The sequence below is a fragment of the Odocoileus virginianus genome, chromosome 33, assembly GCF_023699985.2.
Source record: "Odocoileus virginianus isolate 20LAN1187 ecotype Illinois chromosome 33, Ovbor_1.2, whole genome shotgun sequence".
Lineage (NCBI taxonomy): Eukaryota > Metazoa > Chordata > Mammalia > Artiodactyla > Cervidae > Odocoileus > Odocoileus virginianus.
Genome location: NC_069706.1, coordinates 17,682,999 through 17,707,568, shown reverse-complemented (window position 1 = coordinate 17,707,568; position 24,570 = coordinate 17,682,999). Strand labels below are relative to the sequence as shown.

The following is a 24,570-nucleotide window of genomic DNA, read 5'->3' as shown; positions in this document are numbered from 1 at the left end:
TCAAATTATGTATCAAGTCATGTGCATTGTCCAAAAAGTAAAGATACAAATATTAGTTTCTCTTCAATAACTAAAAACTTTTAAGCATTTTATGTCTAATTCAAGTGTTAGATATTTTACAGTGAGTTTGCTTCCAAATGAAGTATATAGTACAGTACTTAATTAAGTTCATTTATTGACTTTTGAATTCTTTAGAGTCCTTACTTGAACAGAAGTGTTTTGATTCACCTTAAAGAATTAGTAGCATATAAAGATTTAAAGTAGAAGAAATTGTGTCTTGAGCATTTCTCTTAGAATACTTCTAATCTTTATTTTGAATTAATCAGGCACAAGATAAATTCATTGTCCATTATGTTTTTCTAGTTAATCATTTGACTCCTGCTATTTTAAACACTACAAGCCATTTATCATTGCCTTTGTTGTTTGGTCATCATTTTCTTCCCAAATATTTTTAGATTTTTACTTACTTATTTTTTGGCGAAGTGCAAAACAAAAATTCAGTAGAGTTTTTCAACCAGGAAAGATCGTAAGCATTTTAAGAGAGTAGTCACTGAATTATTGGGAAGCAAGGACTAAAAGAAAGCAGCCCTGTTAACTGCTTAATGCCACGGTGTTCTCATCAGGCTAGGTTCGACCCCATTCATGGTCTCTTAAAACGTTGCGTTTGATTTTCCCAGTGATTGTCTTTGGGAGTTCTTTAACAAATTCCACCTAGTTAACAGAAAAACATATAATGAGACACTTGATTAAGTTTGCTATGCCCACTAGTAAAGCATGTGACTTTTAAGTGTCTGATCAAGTGTCTGTTGACTGTCAGTGTCTGTCATGTTAAGCTAATTGAATGTCTTGGTCACCAGAAACTGTTCTGTTTATATATGAAGATGACAGTGGAGTGCCATCATGCTGGTCTGTAACGCCCGTTTGCTTTACAGAAGAACAGTCCCTTTGTTCTATTGCTTTCCTCTAGTTCAAACCAGACCTAGGTCTCTACTTCCCCAGGGAGATGGAGGCCACAGCTGAGTGCAAAGAGAAACATCAAGTTAATTCTTGGGTTTTTGACCTTTTAAGAACTGGGTCCTGGAAGTTCTGGGGAGACTTTTTGAAGATGAATTTGAGTATATACAATTTTCCACTTAGGCCCTGACTTGACAGTAAAATACCCTTTTTGCTCTCCCTCAAGATATGACTACTGTATTTTAAAATATCCTCAAACATTTATGAAAAGAAACTAGGCACTGATTAAGTAAACTGAATGGAAATTAGGTTGCTTAGGTTGAAATTAACTACCTTTTAGCTGAAATGATGCCAACTGAAACAATTCTCATGTAGAGGATCAGTCAATATCAACGAATAGGATTCTGGGACTAGAAGGAAATTGTAGTGCCATCTGTGTGTCTTTATATAGAATTGTCCTTAAATCCCTCCTTTGGAGAAGGTTTCAGGAAAAATTCCAGAGTTTCTTTGGATAATATTTTCTTCCTGTCCCTTGAATTTGATCCCTTAATACTTAAAGTCACATGCTTTGAATTTAGAAAGGTATAATGTCCCCAAAGTACTATGATAGATAAGTCATGTGCTGTCTTTGAAAACAATTGGACACTATTTTTTCTCATATGAAATGGGACTGATTAGTCTGATAAGGATATTTAGTAGTTACTTAGTATTGTAGAGATGACCAAAGATTCTCCTTCTTCAAGCATCTGTAATATCCTAATATAAAGTATTTTAAAGCAAAATTCTTAGAGCTAAACTTGAAACAGGTGTCTTCTACTTATATAATGAGTTACTATAAAATCAAAAGCTAATATATGTGCTTACTAGTTTAGATAGTTATTTGGTAACACATTTAACTTTTGGGGACAATACTTGCCTTTCTTGGATACTTGTAAGGGGCAGTTGATTTTTTTACATGATCCTGAAGTTCAAGAGTTAATTTTTCTGGATTGGATGATTTAAAGGGTGCAGATAAAACAACAAAAGCTTTCACTACCTGTAGGGGAAAAAAGTTTATATCAATATATTTCTTTTTCAGGCACACTAAAGAGTTTGGAACCAATGCTGAACATCAATACTTAATTGTTTGTTAATAGTAGGTTAAGTAATGCATCCGCTTGCTGGAGATCAGCTATGAACAAAGCTTGAATACAACCTATACAGTGAGGTTTTGAGGTCTAATTCCAGATAAATGGTTTGAGGGTGTGAGGAATGCAGTGGTTCAGTAAAGCTAAAGGCTTCATTTTATTTTCATGTCACACTAGTCCAACCAGACTAATCCTGTTTATTAAATAAGCAGTCCTTGATTGACAGGTAGCCACTTATTCCATCATACTTAAGAAGTAGTAGAGGATTATTGGAGGGTTAGAGAATATGTGTTTTGAGAGGGTTTTGAGGAGGCCTGATGGAGAAAGTGTGTATGTTGAGAGATGGACTCAGAAACAACTGATCTACCTATAAAAAGTCTTTCTTGACTATATTTTTTGCTTCTCTTTGTAATACTATTTAAAACCCACTAACTAAATAATTACTGAGGTGAATATAAATTATTAACAATTCATACATTGATTCTAATTCATGTTTACTTCTGATGTTCAGCTGAAATAAGTTAGTTATATTGAGAGAAGGAGAATTTGGTGACAGGAGAAAAGTATTTTTTTTTGAACAACAGGATCCCTTGATCATGGAGGTGATACTGGAAGTATGAGTATGGGATCCACAGAAGGTCAAGTATAATTTGAGCCAGGAATACAGAGAGACATGTGGGAGAATGCTGATAAGCAAAGTGTTTTTGAAATTTCGACATAGAGTATATAGGAAACTTCCATGAGGAAGGGAAAATTCTCTCTTTCATACTATTTGACTTCCTCCTAGAACTAAGGCTGGAGCTTCCCTGGTGGCTCAGATGGTAAAGAATCTGCCTGCAATGCAGGAGACCTGGTTTTGATCTCTGGGTCAGGAAGATCCCCTGGAGAAGAAAATAGCAACCTACTCCAGCATTCTTGCCTGGAGAATTCCATGGACAGAGGAGCCTGGTGGGCTACAGTCTATGGGGTCACAAAGGGTTGGACACAACTAAGCTGTGGAAAATTCTTAAAGAGATGGTTATGCTTGACTACCTTACCTACCTCTTGAGAACCTGTATGTAGGCCAATAAGCAATGGTTAGAACCAGACATGGAGCAATGGACTGGTTCCAAATTGGGAAAGGAGTCTGTCAAGGCTGTATATTGTCACCCTGCTTATTTAACTTATATACAGAGTACATCATGGGAAATACCAGGCTGGATGAAGCTCAAGCTGGAATCAAGATTGCCAGGAAAAATATCAATAACCCCAGATATGCAGATGACACTAATGACAAAAAGTGAAGAGGAACTAAAGAGCTTCTTGATGAAGATGAAAGAGAAGAATGAAAAAGCTGACTTGAAACTCAACATTCAAAAAACCAAGATCCTGGCATATGGTCCCATCACTTATGGCAAATACATGGGGAAACAATGGAAACAATGAAAGACTTCATTTTCTTGGGCTCCAAAATCACTGTGGATGGTGACTGCAGACATGAAATTAAAAGAACACTTGCTTCTTGGAAGGAACGCTATGACAAACCTAGACAACATATTAAAAAAGACCACTTTGCCAACAAAGGTCCATGTAGTCAAAAATATGGTTTTTCCAGTAGTCATGTATGGATGTGAGAGTTGGACCATATAAAAGGCTGAGCGCTAAAAAACTGATGCTTTCAAATTGTGGAGCTGGAGAGGACTCTTGAGAGTCCCTTGCACAGCAAGGAGATCAAAGCAGTCAATCCTAAAAGATACCAACACTGAATATTCATTGGAAGGACTGATGCTGAAGCTGAAACTCCATACTTTGGCCACTTGATGGGAAGAGCCGGCTCACTGGAAAAGACCCTGGTGCTGGAAAAGATTGAAGGCAGAAGAAGGGGGTGATAGAGGGTGAGATGGTTGGATGGCATCATTGACTCAATGGATCTGATTTTGAGCAAACTCTGGGAGATAGTGAAGGACAGGGAAACCTTGTGTGCTGCAGTCCATGGGGTCCCAAAAAGTCAGACACAACTGAGTGACTGAGCATCAAAAACTAAGGCTACTTTTTGTCATTCCCTGAAGTCCCTTTCATTGGGTCCTAATTAGGATTGTGGGATTTGTTTGGGAACTTGGTCACAATCTCTTATTTGCACTGTTTCTATGAGAAAGTATAGTCTGAATTTCACAACAATCATACATATAGTAAATTCTGCTTTTGCTTGTGCAGTATCTGGTCTTCCCTTTTCAGTAACAGAACCCTGATTTGCCTATGGAGGATTACTTTACCTCTCTGATGGGGTTGACACTAACTCCTATGTCAATGACTGGCATATGATCCAAGTCAAGCCAGATAGCAAAGAGTTTCGCAAAGACAGCAAAAAGCTGTCTCCTTTCCTGGGGTTGTTAAGCTGTAATTTGTTAAGTGTGTCTGGAGTTTGTTACCATCAGGTGGGAAGAACCTGCCCAAATAATGCCAACATAAAGAACAGTGGAGCAAGAAATAGAGACAAAGTTTTCCTGACATCTCATGGACCCTTGGATGTGTGAGCCAATAGATTCCTTTTTTAAAAAGAAATACAAGTCAGTTTGAGTTGAGTTTCTGTCATTTGCTACTAAAAGAATCTTATAACATTCCCTTTGGTACACAACTCACTTGTAAAGTTGATTGCCTAGTATATATTGCCGTGTGTGTGTGTCTCATAATGAGTATTACATGACTACTTTTGATTCCTTCTTTAAAGTGATTAGATGGACAACTTGAAAATACAAGATTGCCACTTTAATTAGTGACATTCATACTACCTCTCCTCTGACTGGATCGGGACTGCTGACGACAGCTGATTCAACAACCGCTGGGTGCTCAATTAGTGCACTCTCCACTTCAAATGGCCCAATACGGTACCTAGAAGAGGAAAAGAAGCCTTTGATATCTACACCTAAGCAGGAGATTTCCCCTGGTAAATCGTGACTTTCTAAAAGCAAATGTACATACCCAGAGGATATGATGACATCATCAGCTCTGCCAACAAACCAGAAATAGCCATCACTGTCCATCACTCCTCTGTCTCCAGTGACATAAAAATTCCCTCTTATGGTGGCAGCAGTTTTCTCTGGATTGTCCTATGAATCAAATATAACATTGGGGATTAGTTTGATCAGAATAGAAGAAGGGGTGTGGCACCCGTGAATTAAAAAAAAAGATTTAAAAAGGTAGTTCCTAGTAAAGAATACAAAAGGACACAAGAGTATAATAAAAAATATTATCTATGCCACCCATGGCACCACATATCTACCTCCCCCCTCACCCCCTAAAGCCTATCCAGGTGTCCTTTCTGAGGACAACCAAAGTAACTGGTTTCTTTCGCATAGAGTTTAATCTTTACAAAATCCTTAGGAGAGAGATAATTTTTTTTTCATTTTACAGCTGATGAAATAGACTTGGATTTTGTGACTTGTCCAAGGTTAGGTAGCAAAACATGTGGGATATGAAATTTGGACCCACGTCTGTATGACTCCCTATTATACCACCTTTTCTATTAAAGTCTATTAAAGTTCTACATTCTTGTACCACATATTCAGAGAAGAAACAGAAGGGTCGTGTAGATGTTAGCCTGAGGGCAATTTCCCCTTCTTTTCCAGGTGGTAGGATGTTGCCGTTTTCATCTATAATCTAGAATGAAAGAAACAATTTAGGTACCTAAAACTTTCTTCTCACAGAATGAAAATGGGTGGTTAACAGTTGTGTAACAAATAGCAGAAATCTGAAATAGTCTCTTCTTTATTGAACCAGTTGGGTATTACCCACCTGGACATCGTAGGGTAGTACTCCTTTCCCCATTGAGCCTGGTTTAATTTCTTGTCCTTTCTGATTGGCACAAATTATTCCCTATTAAGAAGATATATTTTATGTCACAATGTAAAAATTCATTTTCTGTAGCTATTAATATATCATGACAATGAAGTCCAAGACCTAGTTTTGACTGATTTTCCAAGTATTCAAGCTCATCTTCCAAAATATATTATTTGAGACTAGTAGTTCTCAAATTTGAGTATGTATCAGTTAAAACACATTGCTGGGGCCCCATTCCAGTTTCTCATTCGTAGGTCAGGGAGGGGCCATGGTTTAAGAATTTGTATTTCTACCAAATTCCTGGGTGCTACTGATACTGCTGGTTTGAGGACTACACTTTGAAAATCACTCCTTTTGGCTGAGTACCATTAAGTGCACTTTAAGTTCTAGTAAGCCCCACTGGGACTCTCTGGGGTCCTTCCCAGTGCATTGGAAAGAGGAGCTATTCAATTTTGAACCTCTTCAATCTCTAACACCTCTGAGACTTCTCTTGTGTGAGAAGGAGGCAGGGAAGCCAAGAATAATCATAATTCCCCTGCAGTCAAACCTAGCTGGGCAATTTAGAAGTTTTAGGAAATACCATCACAATTTAGAGCATGATGGGAACACTTCGGGGGCTCGGTTGTCAGTCCTGGGTTTGAAAGGCTAAGCTTCGTTCATTAAACATACCACTTCTGTCTGTCCGTAGCCCTCATACAGCTCCAACCCAGTTTGCACTTTCCACTGTTCCAGCACCTCTGGATTGAGTGGCTCCCCTCCTGTCAAGCAGTGCCGCAGCTTCTTGAATTTATATCTGGAGAGAGAGTTTCACTGAGGTCTTTGGGGAGCAAAATAGGAGTGGCTTTCATTGCCAGATAACTAGGACATTGGAAATAAGCAAAGAGTGAGGAAGGGCAAGTCTTAGGAAAGTTCATTCAGAGAATATTTGTTGAGCAACTACTCTTGTCAGACATTGTTCTAGGCACATGGGGTATGTTATTAAAACATTTTCTTGGTGGAGTTTACATTTTAGCAGGTTATTCAAGAGAGGAAAATGTTGGAGAGAATGCTAATAATGATATTAAGCACTTATTAAGAGCCAAGAAATATAGCTAATATTAATCGAACATTTATGACATTAAAAGGGTTTGCGGAGCACTCATAATCTTCACAAACTCTGTTTTACAGATGAAGACATTGAGGTTGAAAAAACGTAAAGAACTTGCCCAAGCCCTCCCAGATGATAAAGAGCAGAGTTGAATAATCTGTACTCTACATTTATCACTTGTCAAGTATCTCATTCACCAAACATGTTGCTGTTGTTGAATTCTTACCACAATCTGTGAGGTGGCTCTTAAATATCTCTTATGGATGGAGTTAAGGGAGCCTTAGCAAGGTCCTCTTGAGTGATTGAGATCCACTATTAGGAGCAGAGTCTTGCATGTTTGACTTTGTAGCTTGAGCTTTTAACCAGTGGCTTCCTACTCAATTGCCCAACCAGGTTCATGTGAGAAAGCTTGGTACAGCCCAATTCTAACATAGTGAGGTCCATAATGGGAGGGAGGATTTGGTAGAAAATGAATTGTGCCTATTCAGAATAGAAGTCCTTGAATTAATCTTAAAATCTGAGCAAGATGTCACATTCTGAGGGTCACAAGGAGTTGATTAGGAAAAGGGAAGGTTCATGTCTCCTTTATTGTTTCTCATAGCTATCTCCCTCCTAGACATCCACACCTTGGGGGAGCAAAGGATGCACTTTTCCTGTTTGTTTTGTTTTGTCTTTGAAGGATCCAGGTTTAGGGGAGAAGCAGGTGACTGTAATGACTTAAATTGTTTCTTCCTTTCTCTCTCCTTATGTATTAAATTCATGTTAGTTAAATAAATATACTTTGCAACTTCACCTAATGTTCAGGTGATTTGGCTAAGTTGAATATAAGCTTTAAGTCATAAGACTTTATTAACTTCAAGGGAGTATAAATATAGGTGTGTGTGTGTGTGTGTGTGTGTGTGTGTGTTAGGGCAGGGGTGATGAAAGCGCTGTGATTACAGAACTCTTGTTGTCTCTGGAAGAGTGTTCTGTTGCTCCTAGAGGGTTTCCCAGTGATTCTTAAACTGGGGATGTTGGGGGCCAGGGGTGGGAGGTTGCCCTCTAGGAGACTCTTGGTAATGTCTGGAGACATTTTTGATCATCACCACTGATGGAGAGGGAAGTCCTACTGATATAGATTAATAGAAGGTAGAGGCCAGGTAGAATGCTACAAAGCAAAGGACAGCACTCCATGACACAGAATTATTTGGTTCAAAATGTCAGTAATGGTGAGACTGGGAAACTATCTTGTACTGAAAAGGGGAGATCTATGTTGCTGGATTATAACTTTTGTTTGTGGTTCAAATGGAGATTTCTGCCCAAATACCTCTTAAGGTCTTTTTGCACAAGCATCCGGTACACGGTGGGAGCACTGCAGAGGGTCGTGATGGGATAAGTGGTAAGCGTCTGGATGATGGAGAAAGACAAAAATATCAGCAGTGGTTAATTAAAGGCAATTCTACAACCTCTTCTTTTCTTTCATTGACATGCGATCATCTCATGGAAAAATACCAATAACCTCAGATATACAAATGATACCACTCTAACAGCAGAAAGCAAAAGGAACTAAAGAGCCTCTTGATGAGAGTGAAAGAGGAGAGTGAAAACGCTGGCTTAAAACTCAACATTAAAAAAACTAAGATCATGGCATCTGGTCCCATCACTTCATGGCAAATAGATGGGGAAACAATGGAAACAGTGAAAGATTTTATTTTCTTGGGCTCTCAAAATCACTGTGGATGGTGACTGCAGCCATGAAACTAAAAGACACTTGCTTTGCTGACAAAGGTCCATATAGTCAAATCTATGGTTTTTCCAGTAGTCATCTATGAATATGAGAGTTGGACCATATAAAAGGCTGAGCACTGAAAAACTGAAGCTTTCAAATTGTGAACGCTTGAGAGTCCCTTGGACAGCAAACAGATCAAATCAGTCAAACCTAAAGGAAGTCAACCTTGAATTTTCACTGGAAGGACTGATGCTAAAGCTGAAGTGCCAATACTTTGGCCATTTGATGTGAAGAGAAAACTCATTGGAAAAGACCTCAATGCTGGGAAAGATGGAAGGCAAAAGGAGAAAAGAGTGTCACAGGAAGAGATGGTTAGAGAGCATCATTGACTCAATGGACATGAGTTTGAGCAAACTCTGGGAGATAGCGGAGGACAGGGAAGCCTGACATGCTGCAGTCAGTGTGGTAGCAAAGATTAGGACACAATTTAGCAACTGAATGGGAACAATTTTAATATTTGTATTTAATATTACATGAAACAGATATATCAATATTATATTAATATGTAATTTGTCAATGACATAAGATATTTAGATCTTATGCATTTAATATTTTATAAAGAGAATATTTTATTTTAATATTTATTCTCATTTTGTCTCATTGAATATACTAAATAAGAATACTAATAATGTTATATATAATTATATGTGATGTTATATTAATATATTATTAAATATTTATATTTACATAACATTTAATACTTTATGAAAGAATATTTCATAAAGAATAAAATATTCTTATTTTATAAATGTTAATTTTAAAACTGTAAAATTAACTTATCTACTTGAAGTCACTGTACAAATCTGATGTAGAGACCCAAGTTCTTATGTTACCCTCAATTTCTTTGAAAACTCACAAACCTTCTCGTCAAACGAGTTGGCAAAATAACAGGGTGAGCATAGCTTTTAGTCACACACAGGTGTGGTGTTTTTAATAACAAGTATTTTGTTAAACTTGATTGATCATTCATGGGGTTGAAAAATAATTGGCCTTGAATCACATTTTTCTAAAGGCTAAAGAAACCGGAACCATCTGATACCTCATTCTAGCTATTGCTGGCTGAGAAGGATGGATGTGCTTGGTTTCAAGAAGAATATTGGGTTCTGAGAATTAGCAAAGTGAGAAGCATAGGGTGAGGGGAGAATGAAAGGTGCTACTCTGGGAGAAAGGTGACACCATCTTCAATCTCTACACAAGAGTTTGGATTTATCAACTATTGTCTTTGTTTTGCTGAAACAGAAACCAAAGATTTATTTAGACTTGAGACTTAATCTGTTATTTAGAACCAGACTCTCAGGTGGCCACTGATTTAGTGATACTAGCAAATCCTGAACAACTTGAAGCACAAGAGGGGTTCTTATGCTTAAGAGTGTTGTGGGTGTTCCTTCTTCACTCTGTTAAATACATTCTAAAGCCAAGTCTCTGGAGACTTTACTTCTTAAAAAAGAAATGATTTTCATAAGCCCAAGAAGTCCTGCATTCTGAGGAATCAAGTCTCTATGGTTTTGGGGAAGATGAGAGAAACCTAACTATATGTAATTTGAAGTAGTGACTTACATCCAGGAAAGTGTCGGTGTCAAACTGGGCCATCCGATGCACAAAGACACAGGCTCCTTGAAGCCAGGAGGAAAACATACTGCCAATGGCAGCCTTGATCCAGCCAGTGTCAGACATGTTCCATATGATATCTGTGGACTTCAGGTCTAGCCAATACCTAAGTGATATGGGGAAGCAACAAGACAGACCAAGCTGAAATAAAACAAAGAAGCAGGAAAGCAAACAAAGTTGTGTCCTTAGGGGATGGCCTTGCCTTGGAACCTCAATGGCCATGGAGAAGGATCACAAGGAGCCCCACGGCCGGATGAGCAGCACTACCTCTCATCCTTGCTAGAGGACTTCTCAGTATCTTAGGTAGTCTGAGGGTAGAGTGGGAGTCTGGGCTTGGCATGGTTTTCTGAGTTTGTCCATTGAGGTGACAGCTATTTACTAAGCAAATATTCTATAGTAGACATTGTTCTATAGCAGAGGGCAAGGAAGACCAGATTTCTGCCCTTGTTTTAGGGATATAGATAGTCAATAACTATATAAATAAATATCATAATTTCAAATAGTGATAAGTGCTATGAGGAAAATAGGGTAATGTGATAGTTTTAGGACATCTTGGAAGGCCTTTCTGGGTGGGCAGATTTACTTGGCCAAAAGGAGAAGGAGCCAGACATGCTGTTGTGGGGACTGAATCAAGGTCATTCTTAAGTTCTTGCTTGACCAGTTGCTTAGATGGTACAATTTCCTGAGTTAAGACATTGAGAGTTCTATTTTGTAGATGTTTCATTGGAAATAGCTAATAGCCATCCAAGTAGAGATGCCAACTAGGCAAATGGATATACATGTTGGCAGCTCAGGGGATAATTAAAAAAAAAAAACCAGTTTTCCTCCTTACCTTCCACAGAGGGTATACCCAATTCCCAGGCTGCTCTGAGAGTGCTGGGCCATCTTGGGAGAGCCCGTGGTCCCACTGGTGAAATAAATGGCCATTGGTTCTTGACTTCCCGTCTCCACACAACTGTGCTCTGCAGAAGCAGTTCTGAAAGTATGGGCCCCAAGATGATGACTGAACATGGCAGACCAGTTTAGCTCTGATCGTCTTTTGCTTTGCTACTTATGTCTTCTTGACACCAGAACATAATCCAAAGCCTCCCTGAGAGAAATTTCTCAAGAAAACTTACAGGGACTTCGCAGCTCTGCTGCAGGGTTTGTGGGATCTTAGTTCTACATCCAAAGATTGAACCTGTGCCCTCAGAAGTGAGGGCATAAACACTTAACCACTTAACCACTAGTTCGGTTCAGTCGCTCAGTCGTGTCTGACTCTTTGCGAGCCCATGAACTGCAGCACGCTGGGCCTCCCTCTCCATCACCAATTCCTGGAGTTTACTCAAACTCATGTCCATTGAGTCAGTGATGTCATCCAATCATCTCATCCTCTATCATCCCCTTCTCCTCCTGCCCTCAATCTTTCCCAGCATCAGGGTCTTTTCAAATGAGTCAGCTCTTTGCATCAGGTGGCCAAAGTATTGGAGTTTCAGCTTCAACATCAGTTCTTCCAATAAACACCCAGGACTGATCTCCTTTAGGATGGACCACCCAGCAATTCCCCTGTCTCTTATTTCAAAGCTCCCATCTCCCTATTGGAGAAAGCAATGGCACCCCACTCCAGTACTCTTGCCTGGAGAATCCCATGGATGGAGGAGCCTGGTAGGCTGCAGTCCATGGGGTTGCTAAGAGTCGGACACAACTGAGTGACTGCACTTTCACTTTCCACTTTCATGCATTGGAGAAGGAAATGGCAACCCACTCCAGTGTTCTTGCCTGGAGAATCGCAGGGATGGGGGAGCCTGGTGGGCTGCCGTCTATGGGGTCGCACAGAGTCGGACACGACTGAAGTGACTTAGCAGCAGCAGTAGCAGCATCTCCCTATAAATAGCCAAGATACCTTTCAATATCAATAACAAAAGGATATTATTTCATTTATTTAAACATTTTCCCCTAAGCACTTTTTTCTAATTCATAAAATTAAAAATATGTATTGAATCTTTGTAATTGTTATTAAGATTTATAGGAAGATCTTTTGGTATTTGAATTAAACTGTTTAATTATTTTTATTCAATATCTTCAATATTGCAGGCAGACATATGTAGCATCCTATTTTTCTTCCCTGAAATTGATAAAACTCTGATTTTGTTCTAGTATTAGGCAATCATGTGCTTCAGGGGAGGCTGCTTTCTATATACCTACGGGGGGTGGGCGGTGAATCTTGATTAGCTTAAGTCAGTCATGGTAATTTCTTCCCTTAGTAATTACTGAGTTGCTGCTGCTGCTGCTAAGTTGCTTCAGTCGTGTCTGACTCTGTGCGACCCCATAGACAGCAGCCCACCAGGCTCTCCCGTCCCTGGGATTCTCCAGGCAAGAGCACTGGAGTGGGTTGCCATTTCCTTCTCCAATGCATGAAAGTGAAAAGTGAAAGTGAAGTCGCTCAGTCGTGTCTGACTCTTCTCGACCCCGTGGACTGCAGCCTACCAGGCTCCTCCGTCCATGGGATTTTCCAGGCAAGTACTGGAGTGGGGTGCCATTGCCTTCTCTGAGTTACTGAGTTAGGAATGGGCATAAGATGCAATTATGTCAAAGGGATTTAAAAGCTTTATGAGACATGTTTCCTTGTTCTAAAGAGTCACAAGGGAGAAATACTGCCTCCCCCTACCCCATTCATCTTGCTTTTTGACCTGTGGATATTGCTGCAAGAGTACTTGATGTCTGGAACTAGCCTAGCCATGTTGGGATCACAAGAGGGATTATCATCCACACTGAGGATGGCATGATGAAAAGATGAATGAATCTAGGTCCATATTATCTTCAAAAAACATTGAATTAACCAATTCTCATTCCATTCTACCTCTGTACTTCTTATTTGTAATATAATAAACTTGTATTGTTTAAGCCATGCTTACTTGGGTCTTCTATTGCTAAAGCTAAGAGCATGTTAACTGATAATAATATCTATGTAATATTGTCTGCATAGACAGCCCCAGCAATTCCTTCCATCCAAGCATGCCTCACTGAGGTATGGAGCCTGTGTCCTCTCTCCTTGAATCTGGGCTGGTCTTAAGATTTGCTTTGACCAACAGAATATGACAGAAGTTGTGCATCTTCTCAGCCTAAGCCACAAAGGTTTTGTAGTTTCACTTTTCACTGGAACACAACCACCATATAAAAATGTTCAGACTGTCCTGCTGGAGAGACAGGGCATGTGTGGGAGAAGAGGGAGAAGAGAAATGTTTAGTTAACACCAAAGTCTCAGACTTATGAGTGAACCCACTTGGATCCTCCAGCTCCAGTCAAGCTGATGTGGAGCAGAGATAAGTTGCTTCTGCTGAGACCTACATGAATTTCTAACTCACAGAATCTGAGCAAATAAAATGATTGTTTTACATCACTAACTTTTGAGTTGGTTTGCTACTCAGTATTTGATACCCAATAGAACACCTATGGATTTTTGAAACTCACATACTATATTTTTAATATCTCAGGTTGAAGGATACCATTTTAACCCATGCTAATTAGATTAAGATTGCCACTGAAAATTTAAAACAGTATGGATTAATGATATAAACACATACTATATTGTCAAATATAGTTTCATAAAATATTAATGTGGTTTTCTTGGTAACTTGCCTATGCCGCCCCTCGTCCCCACTCCCCAAATAAAAATAGACCATTCAGTTGTATTGACGTTTTCAGTAAAATATATGGTGAAATTGGTATGTGTTGGACTGGAGAAAGGGGAATTTCATCACAGTATCTGATACAAACAAGCAAACAAAAACAAACCAGAAAAGCCCAACTCATCTTTGAATGCTTCTTAATCTAGTATGTAAAACTTTTGATATAAAGCTTTTGATTTTTAAAACAAAGAAACATTATAATCTGTGAGTGACAAGTAGATTTTCAAGCAGGGTTTCCACTGTATGACTTGAGTCTTTCTTTGCATACATGAGTTATATATGTAATCAGTTTTTTGGAATTGATTATATGCTGATGATTCCAGATTTATATCTTTACCTCCTTGAGCCCAAGACTCAAATATCTACTACTTGCTACACATTTGTTTGTTCTTAGTCCCCTCAATCGGTGGTTCAGACAGTAAAGAATCCGCCTGCAATGTGGGAGACCTGGGTTTGATCCCCTGGGTTGGGAAGATCCCCTGGAGGAGGGCATGGCAACCTACTCCAGTATTCTTGCCTGGAGAATCCCATGGACAGAGGAGCCTGGCAGGCTACAGTCTGTGGGCTCTCAAAGAGTCAGACACTACTGAGTGACTGAGCACACAACTTTAAACTCTTTCTCCAGCTGATAGTATCCCACCCACTAAGTCATCTGAGTTTAAAAGCAGAAGATTCCTGCCTTCATTCTTGATGTCCAATCAGTTTCCAAATCCTTCTAGTTCTTTCTTTAGCATGCCTCCTTCTCTCAGTACTACTCATCAGATCTTGGCCTTAGAATTTCATCATTGCTCCCCTAGATAAGCCTTTCAGATGGTCTCTCTGGTTCCAGTTTGGTTCTATTCAAATTTATTTTTTATGCAGTTGCCAGAGAAATCTATTTAAAACTGCACACTGACCTTGACACTTCACTTCTTAAAACTCTTCATTGGCGTCCCTTGTTCATGTGTTAATTGCTTAATCGTGTCTGACTCTTTGTGACCCTGTGGACCGCAGCCCACCAGGCTCCTCCGTCCATGGAATTCTCCAGGCAAGAATACTGGAGTGGGTTGCCATTTCCCTCTCCAGATCCTTTGTTCATAGGGTAAAGTTAAAAATTTAGCATACATGTTCAATCTTTGAGCTTCCCTTGTAGTTCAGCTGGTAAAGAATCCTCCTGCAATGCAGGAGACACTGGTTCTATTCCTGGGTTGGAAGATCCACTGGAGAATGGATAGTCTACCAACCCCAGTATTCTTGGGCTTTCATGATGGCTCAGCTGGTAAAGAATATGCCTGCAATGTGGGAGACCTGGGTTTGATCCCTGGGTTGGTAAGATTCCCTGGAGAAGGGAACAGCTACCCACTCCAGTATTCTGTCCTGGAGAATTCCATGGACTGTATAGTCCATGGGATCGCCAGGAGTCAGATCTTTATATGAGAGGCCATTATCTGGCCTCTGCTCGCTCTTCTGGCCTCCACTCTGACTTCATATTTTATTTTCCAGCCACCCCAAACTGCTTGCAGTCCTTTCTTTGCACATTTTGGGATTTTCTTTGCCTCCATACTTTTGTTCATAGAGTTCTTCTTCCTGGAACACTGTTTTAAGCCCCTTATGATCAGAATCCAGGGTCTTGAGCTGAAGGGAAGGGTCCTTTTTATTAGGACAGGAAAAGAGAAATATCAGTCAGGCCCATAATTTTAACTGTTTCCCCATTCTAGTATAATATTCTGGAAAATGTTCATGAACGTCTATCCATGGGAGACAGAAGTACAGTGAGAAACCTTAAAGTGAACCCCCAGAAGATTGACTCTAGCCAAGTGAAATAGTCCTAATTATGGCTGTGCGTGGTTTTCTGAGAGAACGGCCAGTTGTTGGCAATTTATGGCTCTCTTTTCCTTAGCTTTTAGAGAAACAATCCATGGCAGTTGTCAAGTTATGACACTCCAAAGTTGTTAGTTTGAAGTGAGGATTTCCTTTACCTTGAAAAATACTCCCCAAATGTATAAATTTCAATTTGAAATTCATGTGAGTTCAAAGTTCTCTGTCTCCTGTGGATTTTGTGACACTTTAAAGGTTTTCTGGGGACTCAACAGAATGTGGCAGAGTTGTTTAGGACAGGTGTCTTGAAAGTGGGGGACCTTGCTGCCCAGGAGTGTATGCAAGATGACTGGGATGAGAAGAAAATAGAATTTCAAATTATATTTATTTTAGAATTAATTCTTTAAAATAATTATTTTTGATATTTGTGTGGTGCACAAAAGTACGTGTATATAATTTATAAATAAATAAATACATATGTATTAGGGGAGTGTGTTAAAAATATTTTACTAAGGAATATGAATATTCAATTGAATAACACTACCTTAGGGAGTTATTGCACAGGTGAATGGCTTTATTAACTTGAGACTAATAATAACTATAATTGCTATAAATCTTACAGAGTGATTACTCTGTACCAAGCATTATGCTAAAAACTTCACATGCTTCATCACATTTGATTTTTCTACAACTCAATGGGGTAGATACTATCATATCCTTATTTTATGGATAAGACACAGAGTTTTAGAGATGTTATTTGACTTAACCAGAGGTACACAGTTTATGAAAGACACAAACAGCATTCTCTGGCATAGCTGTGGGAAAACATTTTGGGTCTGATCAACAGGGTTTGGTTTTGATTACTAGTAAAATTTTATTCCAGCAATGGAAACTACCTTTATTCAACAGAATTTATATGTCTTCTTTTTATAAGCTAATCAAAATATTTAAAAAAAAAAACATAAGCTACTTATCAGCTCTTTGAAGGATAATAGATTTAATAAACATTTTACTCCCTTTTTTACAGTTTAGGAAGCACTTTCTTGCTTATTAGCTTATTTTATCCTCAAAACAACACTTGAGACATGTGCATCCCATTCTACATATAAGGAAAACTGAGGTTAAGTGTGCTGTTTTGTTCAGTGCTCGGTAAGCATTTCTTAGGGCCCAACCAAATGGTAGGAACTAGAAATAGAGTGATCAAACAGACAAATAGTGGCTTTGCCTTCTTGGAGCCTACTGTTTAGAGCAGGGATAGAAATTTTTTTCTGTAAAGACCCAGATAATAAATATCTCAGGCTTTGGGGGTCATAGAGTCTCTGCTGTAGCCACCCAACTCTGTTCTTATAAGATGAGAGCCACTCTAGACAATATGTACACAAGTGGGTGTGGTCAGGTTCCAACACAACTTTCTAAAAGTGAGTGCCGTGCCAGAATTGGGTCCTCATTTGTCAACTGCAGAGGCGAAAAATAGTAAATACAGGGACAAATGAGGGGATATGATATTTGGATAGTGATGAGTACTATGAAGAAAACAACAGGATGATGTGGTAGACTGGCTTGGAACTCTACTCTAGACATGGTGGTCAGAGATAGTCTCGCTGAGGACAAAACATTTGAGTTCAAATTTGACAGGAAGTCATCAACTGTGAAAAGGACTGAGGAAGAGAATTCCAGATAGAAAAAAAAAAAAAAACCAGCAAGTGCAAAGGCCCTGAGGTGGACCACATTTAAGGAAAAAAAAATGGTGGGCAGAGTCAAGGCAGTGAGAGTTGTGGGAGATGTGCTCCAGGACTTAGGCAAATGCTAAGTCATGTAGGACACTCATCTCAGGCCCTGGTAAAAAGGAGGGAAATGGAAGCAGAGCTACATCCTTTCTCTGTCCTTAAAACCTTTTTATTAGGTGATTTATTTTTTTTTCCTGAGAAGGAGCCTGGATCAACTCACAGTATGCAAGAGTCCTGGGAGGCTAGGAGACTCTGAGATGTAGTTGTGACTGGTGTTATTGCTGGCACTGGAAGTGATGTGGGGAAAATACTCACTGAAATAACTCTGGGAAGCTGAGCCACCCATTCTGGCTGTGTGGAGACACCAGGAGTTTGGTCTTCAAGTCTGGACACTCTGACACAATGGATTCCACTGCTGGGATCACCTCGTCACTGGCCACAATGCACTTGGCTTTAGATGCTCGCAGCCGATAGAGGATGTCTTTTGCTGTCAGCTGGGTCGTTCCTGGCATGAAGACAAGACCTGGGAAAGAGACAGGGCTCTGAATAGACTGTGGACTGTGGAGACTTGGGCTTTGTGCCTGCGTGGCAAATAGCTGCAAAATGTAAACTTCAGCTACCCTTGTCTTGGTCTCCAGGGACATCCCACAGGACCATGAAGTCTCTGAGAGATCCTTAGAGCACTGGCTTCAGAGTCCGACAGTCCCTGGATCTAATCCCATCTTTGTAACATACTTGCTTTGTGACCTTGAACTTATTCCTTCATCTCTCTGTGTCTTCCTTTCCTTCTTTGTAAAACGGGGAAACTAATAGTAATTCTGGCATATAGTAAGCAGTACGCTGTTGTTGTTTAGTTGCTAAGACATGTCTGACTCTTTTTGCCACCCCATGGACTGTAGCCTGCCAGGCTCCTCTGTCCACAGGATTTCCCAGGTAAGAATACTGGAGTGGGTTGCTATTTCCTTCTCCAGGGGATCTTCCAGACTCAGGGAAGGAACCTGCATCTCCTGCATTGGCAGATGATTCTTTACCATGAGCTGTCATAATGGTGGGCTATTATTATGTACCATTTTTAATGGAACATTTGAGTCTTGTTACATCACACTTAAACAGTACTTTACATTTTACAGCACTTTACAGGTTTGCATTTTCATGAACATCAACTCATCCAATCATTTGAACCTATGGTTTACAAATTGAGTTTGGCAAGATAATCCATTCGGGATAAGAGAAGAAATTAGAATTTAAAAAGTTTATTGGAGATATGGAATTCTGTTTATGACTTTATCTCATTTTTGCATATATTTTATAATATATATACTGTATTAGCAAAGTAGAACAACTTAAATAACTACATCCAGGTGGGAGTATATGTGTCCCAAGAATTTTTATTGATAGACTGTATAACCAAAAATACTAGGAGACCACTGTTCTAAGCAACCATGTAAATCAATGCAGTTATTTCCATTTGATGGATTATGAGCCAAGCAAGTGGCAGAGCCAGCCCTCAAACCTGGGTTTTCTCAGTGGTCTGTGCTCATTGATGTATGCCTACATTGCTTTGGCAATGTTTAATTTATTCCACTTTTACACATAATTCTAAACCCTGGCCTGTGATGGGCCTGATTTTAAAGTACTAGTTCATTATGATAAGAACATACATGGGAGAATTAGATGAAAAACAGAGGGAAAGTGGTTTGCACTTTCTAAAGCAGATCAATGGTGAGAAAGTGGAATGTATGTAAAGCATGACAAAGAGCCACTACCATTTATTATGTAATATATGCCTGGTGTCTCACTTAAAATTAATCCCAGCATACAGATGACAACTAGCCGAGGGGCTGTAAAGTAAGTGGCAGAACCAAGATTCAAAGATACACTTCCCAGACTCCCAAGACCTGTGTCATGTACCAGACTCCTTATTTCTTGGCGAGTTCCCTGAAGTAGGCTAAATAGGAAGATATGGAGTTGAATTCCTAGTAAGGAAACTTTAATTACTGAATGTATTTTAAAAGCTCTTACATGTCATCCCCTCTTGAGAAGATGAATAAATATTTGATGTGATAGGAAGTTAATCAAGAAAATATCTCCTCATTCGCTCAATGTAAAAATATAAGATTATTTTGCAAACCACTTGTTCTTAGGGGCTCAGAAATTATTAGTACTCTTGGTGGATTTGTGATGTGGATGTATTTAATGGATAGCTTGGGGGTCAGGAGTAAGTTCTCTTCTAGTGGATTTCAGATTTTTACGCTTTACAACAAAAGCAAAGTATTTAGCTATGTGGTGCATAGTACTAGTATCTCAGTGTTTACTGAGATTTAATTATTCTGAACTTGAAAACATAATCCTCAGCTTCTTGTTTAACATTTAATTAATTGTATATTTTTGACCATTTTGCTTGTGGGTTTGTTTTTAATCTCAGCATTTCACAAATGGCATACATTAGGTTAAGTAATATTAGTATATTTTTAAGACAAATAAAGCCTTTAATCTCTTTCCAACCCACAATTGGTTTCACATTTGCAAATTCCTTTTTATAGTGAATGTAAAAAGAATTTTATATATTGCTATTTTTATGTAATATTGGCAATGATAGCATTTTTCAACACTATTATGAAATCCTTATAATTATTCTTTTAATGACATTCCAGCAAATTGAGGCATCATAATTTCGATTAGCAATAACCACACCTCCACTAAACTTCATTCTCAGCTAGTTTTTAAGTTATTTAATAGTTCCTGTATAGTTGTTTCCATTTTTTTCCTATTATTAATGATATTGTTACAAATGTTTTCGTGTTCTGTATAGTAGTATATCTTTTGGTATTCTTGTTTATTTTTGATTGACATAAACATTTATGTTATGTGTGCAAACTTTTTCAGTAAAAGGCCAGATAGTAAACATTTTAGGCTTTGTGAGTGGTACCATCTCTGCTTCAATGAGCAGTTCTGCTGATGTAGTGCAAAAAGAGCTATAGACAATATGTAAATAAGTGAGCATGGCTGTATTCCATTAAAACTCTAAAGCTTTATTTACAAAAATAAATGGCCAACTCATAGGCCATGGTTTCTGCTGAACTCTGTCCTAGAAAGGAAAAGATTTCTGTAGAAATTTTACTGGGGTACATTATACATTACTACTGTGGCAGAAAAAATGTGTCATTTAATACATTAATTTTCTGGAAAGAGGCAAAGTTTTTCCAGCTGGAATCTACAACCTTAGTCTTAAAGGTCATTTTGTTATAAAGTCCTTTCTTCTTCCTTTAGTAATTTTATGTCAGGGAGAATCCAAATATATTCCGAGAAGTAAGTTCTGGAGTATCTGGATGAACATATCATAACCAGCACTGTAAAGAGGAACCCACATTTGCTTTTATAGAGTTTTGTGTTTAAGTCCCAGTTGCATAGCTTCCTAGCTTGACTCTGGGAAGACAACCTTTCTGAACATAAGTTTCCTTTCTTGCAAACGGGCACCAATAAAACTTCTCTCTTGAGGTAATGTGTTATTATTGCATCATGATTGTCTCTAATTTCAACCCAATTTTTCTGTTCTTTGTAAGCATAATTTCAGTCAGGACTAACAATTCAGAAAAACCTCTACTTTCAGTCTTTTTCTGTTTCTGCATGATTTAGAAATGTTAAATATTGGCACTGACCTGTTCTCATACATGCCACGTTTATGAGCCACCACTCTGGGATTCGGGGAAGAATCACGGCCACTCGGTCTCCTCTCTCTAAACCACAGGGCTTGGTGAGCACGTTGGCAGCCTTTCGGGACAAGGAGCCCAGTTCTCCAAAACTCCATTTCACCTCATCCCCTTTGCCATTCACCCACCACAGGGCTGGGTTGGCTGGTCTCTCTCCTGTCTAGGTATGCATAGGTACATGGGAAAGAGGGGAGAAGGCTTGAATGAGTGGTCATCAAATAGATGGGACATCCTTGGTATCTTTCCCTCAGCACTCATGCTGGTGGGGTCCAGTAACAGCACCCAGTTTGTCTGTGGGGGAGCCACTGTTCTCTCAAATACTGCCTTGTTGAGACAACCCATCAGGGTGCCTGTCCTCCCCTGATCAATGTGTGGGCCTGTGACCCAAAGTTGGGCCAATCACACCTTCTGTCCCTGATTTAGAGTTTTCTGAGAAGAACAAAGAGATAGAAAATGGTTGGAGCAAAATCTGTCTATTGGCGCTTGGCGCTTATGCATCTGTCCCGCTTCCCGTCCTTGTAAAAACTCCAGGTTCCAACCCAATTTTGTGAGTTCTCCCACATCCCTTTGATAAATGTCTTTCTTGTTTAGGACTTCCCTAGCGGCTCAGAAGGTGGAGCATTTTCCTATAATGCGGGAGACCTGGGTTCAATCCCTAGGTCAAGAAGATCTCCTGGAGAAGGAAATGGCAACCCACTCCAGTACTCTTGCCTGGAAAATCCCATGAACGGAGAAGCCTGATAGGCTACAGTCCATGGGGTCGCAAAGAGTTGAACACAACTGAGCGACTTCACTTTCTTTTTTCTCTGGTTTAAGTTAGATTCTCTTCCAATCAAAAGCCAAAATGAATGGACTAAGGCTGATTAGGAACTTAGCATTTTTTACCCGAAAGGCCAAGCTATGGCTTTCATAGGTAACCGAGAACAAGATGGAGGGCCTTTGTGGAAGGAGCTTGGTTGCTTTCTGGAGCAAATTTCTTATACGTGAATCTAGAAGTCTGTACTGTAAAACGTCTTTGCTTTATGTATTACTTGGGGGAAATATTACTCCCTTTTCTTCCCCTGTCTGGAAATCTCCCCTTATATTCCCTAGTTGGAAAATACTTCGAAGCCCGGTTCTCCTTTCACTTCTTTGGTCAAGTCTCTCTGAGCTTCCACTTCTGCTCCTCTCTGACTTCTCTATGTTCCTGCAGCTTTGTATGCACATTCCCGTTTATTCCATTAAACTTTGTGACATCATAGATGCATCCCTACCCAATGGATTAAAGCTCTGTAAGATCAGAAGCTGGTTCATTTACCTTTGAACTGGTGAACTTGGATAAGTAGCTTAACTTCTGCAGGTTAAGTTCCTTATCTGCAGCCCCCTTATCTCAGGGTGGTGATGGGGATTTGATGAAATAATATAGATTAGTATTTCTCAATCGTTAGTCACTTGAGTATCACTATTTTGCCAGATCTGTCTACACTTGTGCTATTGTTCTTTGTTTGCTTCTTTACATTGTTGATTCATTTTTACTTGTATGCTTTACTTAAGAAGGAAAATATGTTTAATTATTAATACCACCATAATGGGAAAATCAGTACAACTTGCTAAAAATGGGTTACTGAAAAATAAATATGTGTACTGAAAACAAAATATGTCCCTAAATTTTATCTAGAGATTTTCATCTTCTACCTGCACTCTCTGTTCAAAAGTGAGTGCATTAAATATAAGAGAGCTGCTAAAGACAATAGATTTGAAGGAAGACTGTCCATTCTATTTAATAGGAAGAATTAATTCCACATATTCAGTACCTTGTACATCTAGTATATATTCTGAAGCACAGGCCCTTGAAGTGCACTTCGGTAAGCATTGATAAGTAAAGTGTTCAGCTTAGTGCCTGACTGGGAGCTGGGGTGTCAGTATGCAGGGACCTTGACCTGGGGATACACTAAACAGTTCATAAAACTCTTTGCTTTTTCCTTCTCAACCTCTGCTTCTGCACCAATGACTATTCATAAAACCAAAGCTCAAATTACTGCTTTTTGTTCCCAACCCAAACAGAAGAATTGGAGAACAAAGAGCTGCTATGTGCAACTTGGGGAAAATGAGGGGAAAGATGCATAATTCTTTGAGTAACCATAATGACGGGGGCTGAGGATAAAGACATACATAGTTGAGGTGCAAAGTTCTTCCCTGGAGAGAGAGAAGGGCAATTGGAAAACAAAGGAAACCAAGAGGTATGAAAGAATGGAATTAAAAATGGCCACAGAATGAGGAAATGGAAGGCTGAGAGATAGGTAGACACCAAGCAGTTAAAGGAAGCCCATCATCATATACCTTCTCTTTTGGGGACCACTGGTCCAGCACATCCCGAGCAAAGTTAAACTTCTTAGGCAATGATCTCTCACAGCGATTTATGGCTTCAAAGTCGGCAAGAGTCAGAGGCACCCCCGGCTGGTGACTTTTGTGGAAGCGCTGGCCAGAGGACTTTGTGAGCCAGACGAATCTGAATGTCTGGTAGCGGAAAAAAATCTTCATGGTTCCAAAGGGCTTTGTTAGCTTGTGTGGATGTGAAAATACTGCAGTCTGTGGGGAAAGGTTGGTGAGGAGTGTTAGTCTCTTCCCATGCTCTGTGGTGAGATCGGGAAATGGACCTGTAGCTGTGTACCCTCGGGAGTTTGGAGAACACCTGAAACACCCCATCTTTCTTTAGAGCTGAGGATTTAGCCCCTGATCAGTCCTCTACTACTAGACTCTTCCTCTTCATTCTGTTTGTGACCAGGTTAATCTTAAAAACAACAGCAACAACAGCCCACAACTATAGAGTTGTCAAGCTCCTATCTTCTGTTCCTACCTTCTTCCCAAACACATGATAGACAAATAGAATATTTGCTGCCTGGATTGACATTCAAGACCTCCTTCTGTCTGCTTCATACTCTGTTCTATCTCTATCTGCTAAGTCCTCTCTTGAATTTCCTCTTCCAGTAAAGCAGCCCACTCACTTTTCATAAATGTCTGTTCCCACCACTTAGATTTGACCCGTCATTCCCCTAGTTTTTGGGCCACACTACCTGCCCTCATTATAGCTCTTTAGAAACCTTGGTTTAATTATTGGATCAGCTGTTTTCTGGCTGTAGTGCTTTAGGAAAAGTATCTTTCTTACACCTCAATTTCCTCATGTGTGAAATGGGAAAAATACAGCACCTCTGTCCTACAGTTATTATGAGAATTTAATAAGATAATGTCTGTAAAATGCCCAGTATGTAAAAAGTGTCTTCAAAGTGTTAATTAATGCTATTGTTAAGATCATTTTCATTAGCATAGTT

General features: G+C 39.4%; 1 protein-coding gene across 1 annotated transcript; it reads right to left on the bottom strand.

The window, feature by feature from the left end:
- Positions 1-288: 288 nt before the first annotated feature.
- Positions 289-23,782, bottom strand: ACSM4 (acyl-CoA synthetase medium chain family member 4). The gene is made up of 13 exons (XM_070460992.1): positions 23,582-23,782; positions 21,212-21,422; positions 17,868-18,075; positions 11,193-11,336; positions 10,310-10,466; positions 8,291-8,370; positions 6,567-6,690; positions 5,853-5,933; positions 5,616-5,717; positions 5,040-5,167; positions 4,850-4,949; positions 1,871-1,990; positions 289-711 (listed from the first exon to the last, which is right to left on the bottom strand). The coding sequence occupies exons 1-13, from the start codon at positions 23,780-23,782 to the stop codon at positions 625-627; spliced, it is 1,743 nt and encodes a 580-aa protein (XP_070317093.1). The 3' UTR covers positions 289-624.
- Between the last annotated feature and the right edge of the window lie 788 nt (positions 23,783-24,570).

Excerpts from the sequence above, each read along its gene's own strand:
- ACSM4 (XM_070460992.1), bottom strand. The coding sequence starts at position 23,782 with ATGAAGATTTTTTTCCGCTACCAGACATTCAGATTCGTCTGGCTCACA. Across the intron at positions 21,423-23,581 it reads AGTGGTCCCCAAAAGAGAAG|ACAGGAGAGAGACCAGCCAA; the intron begins GTATATGATGAT and ends ATGCATACCTAG. Across the intron at positions 5,168-5,615 it reads GTTTCTTCTCTGAATATGTG|GACAATCCAGAGAAAACTGC; the intron begins GTACAAGAATGT and ends TTTGATTCATAG.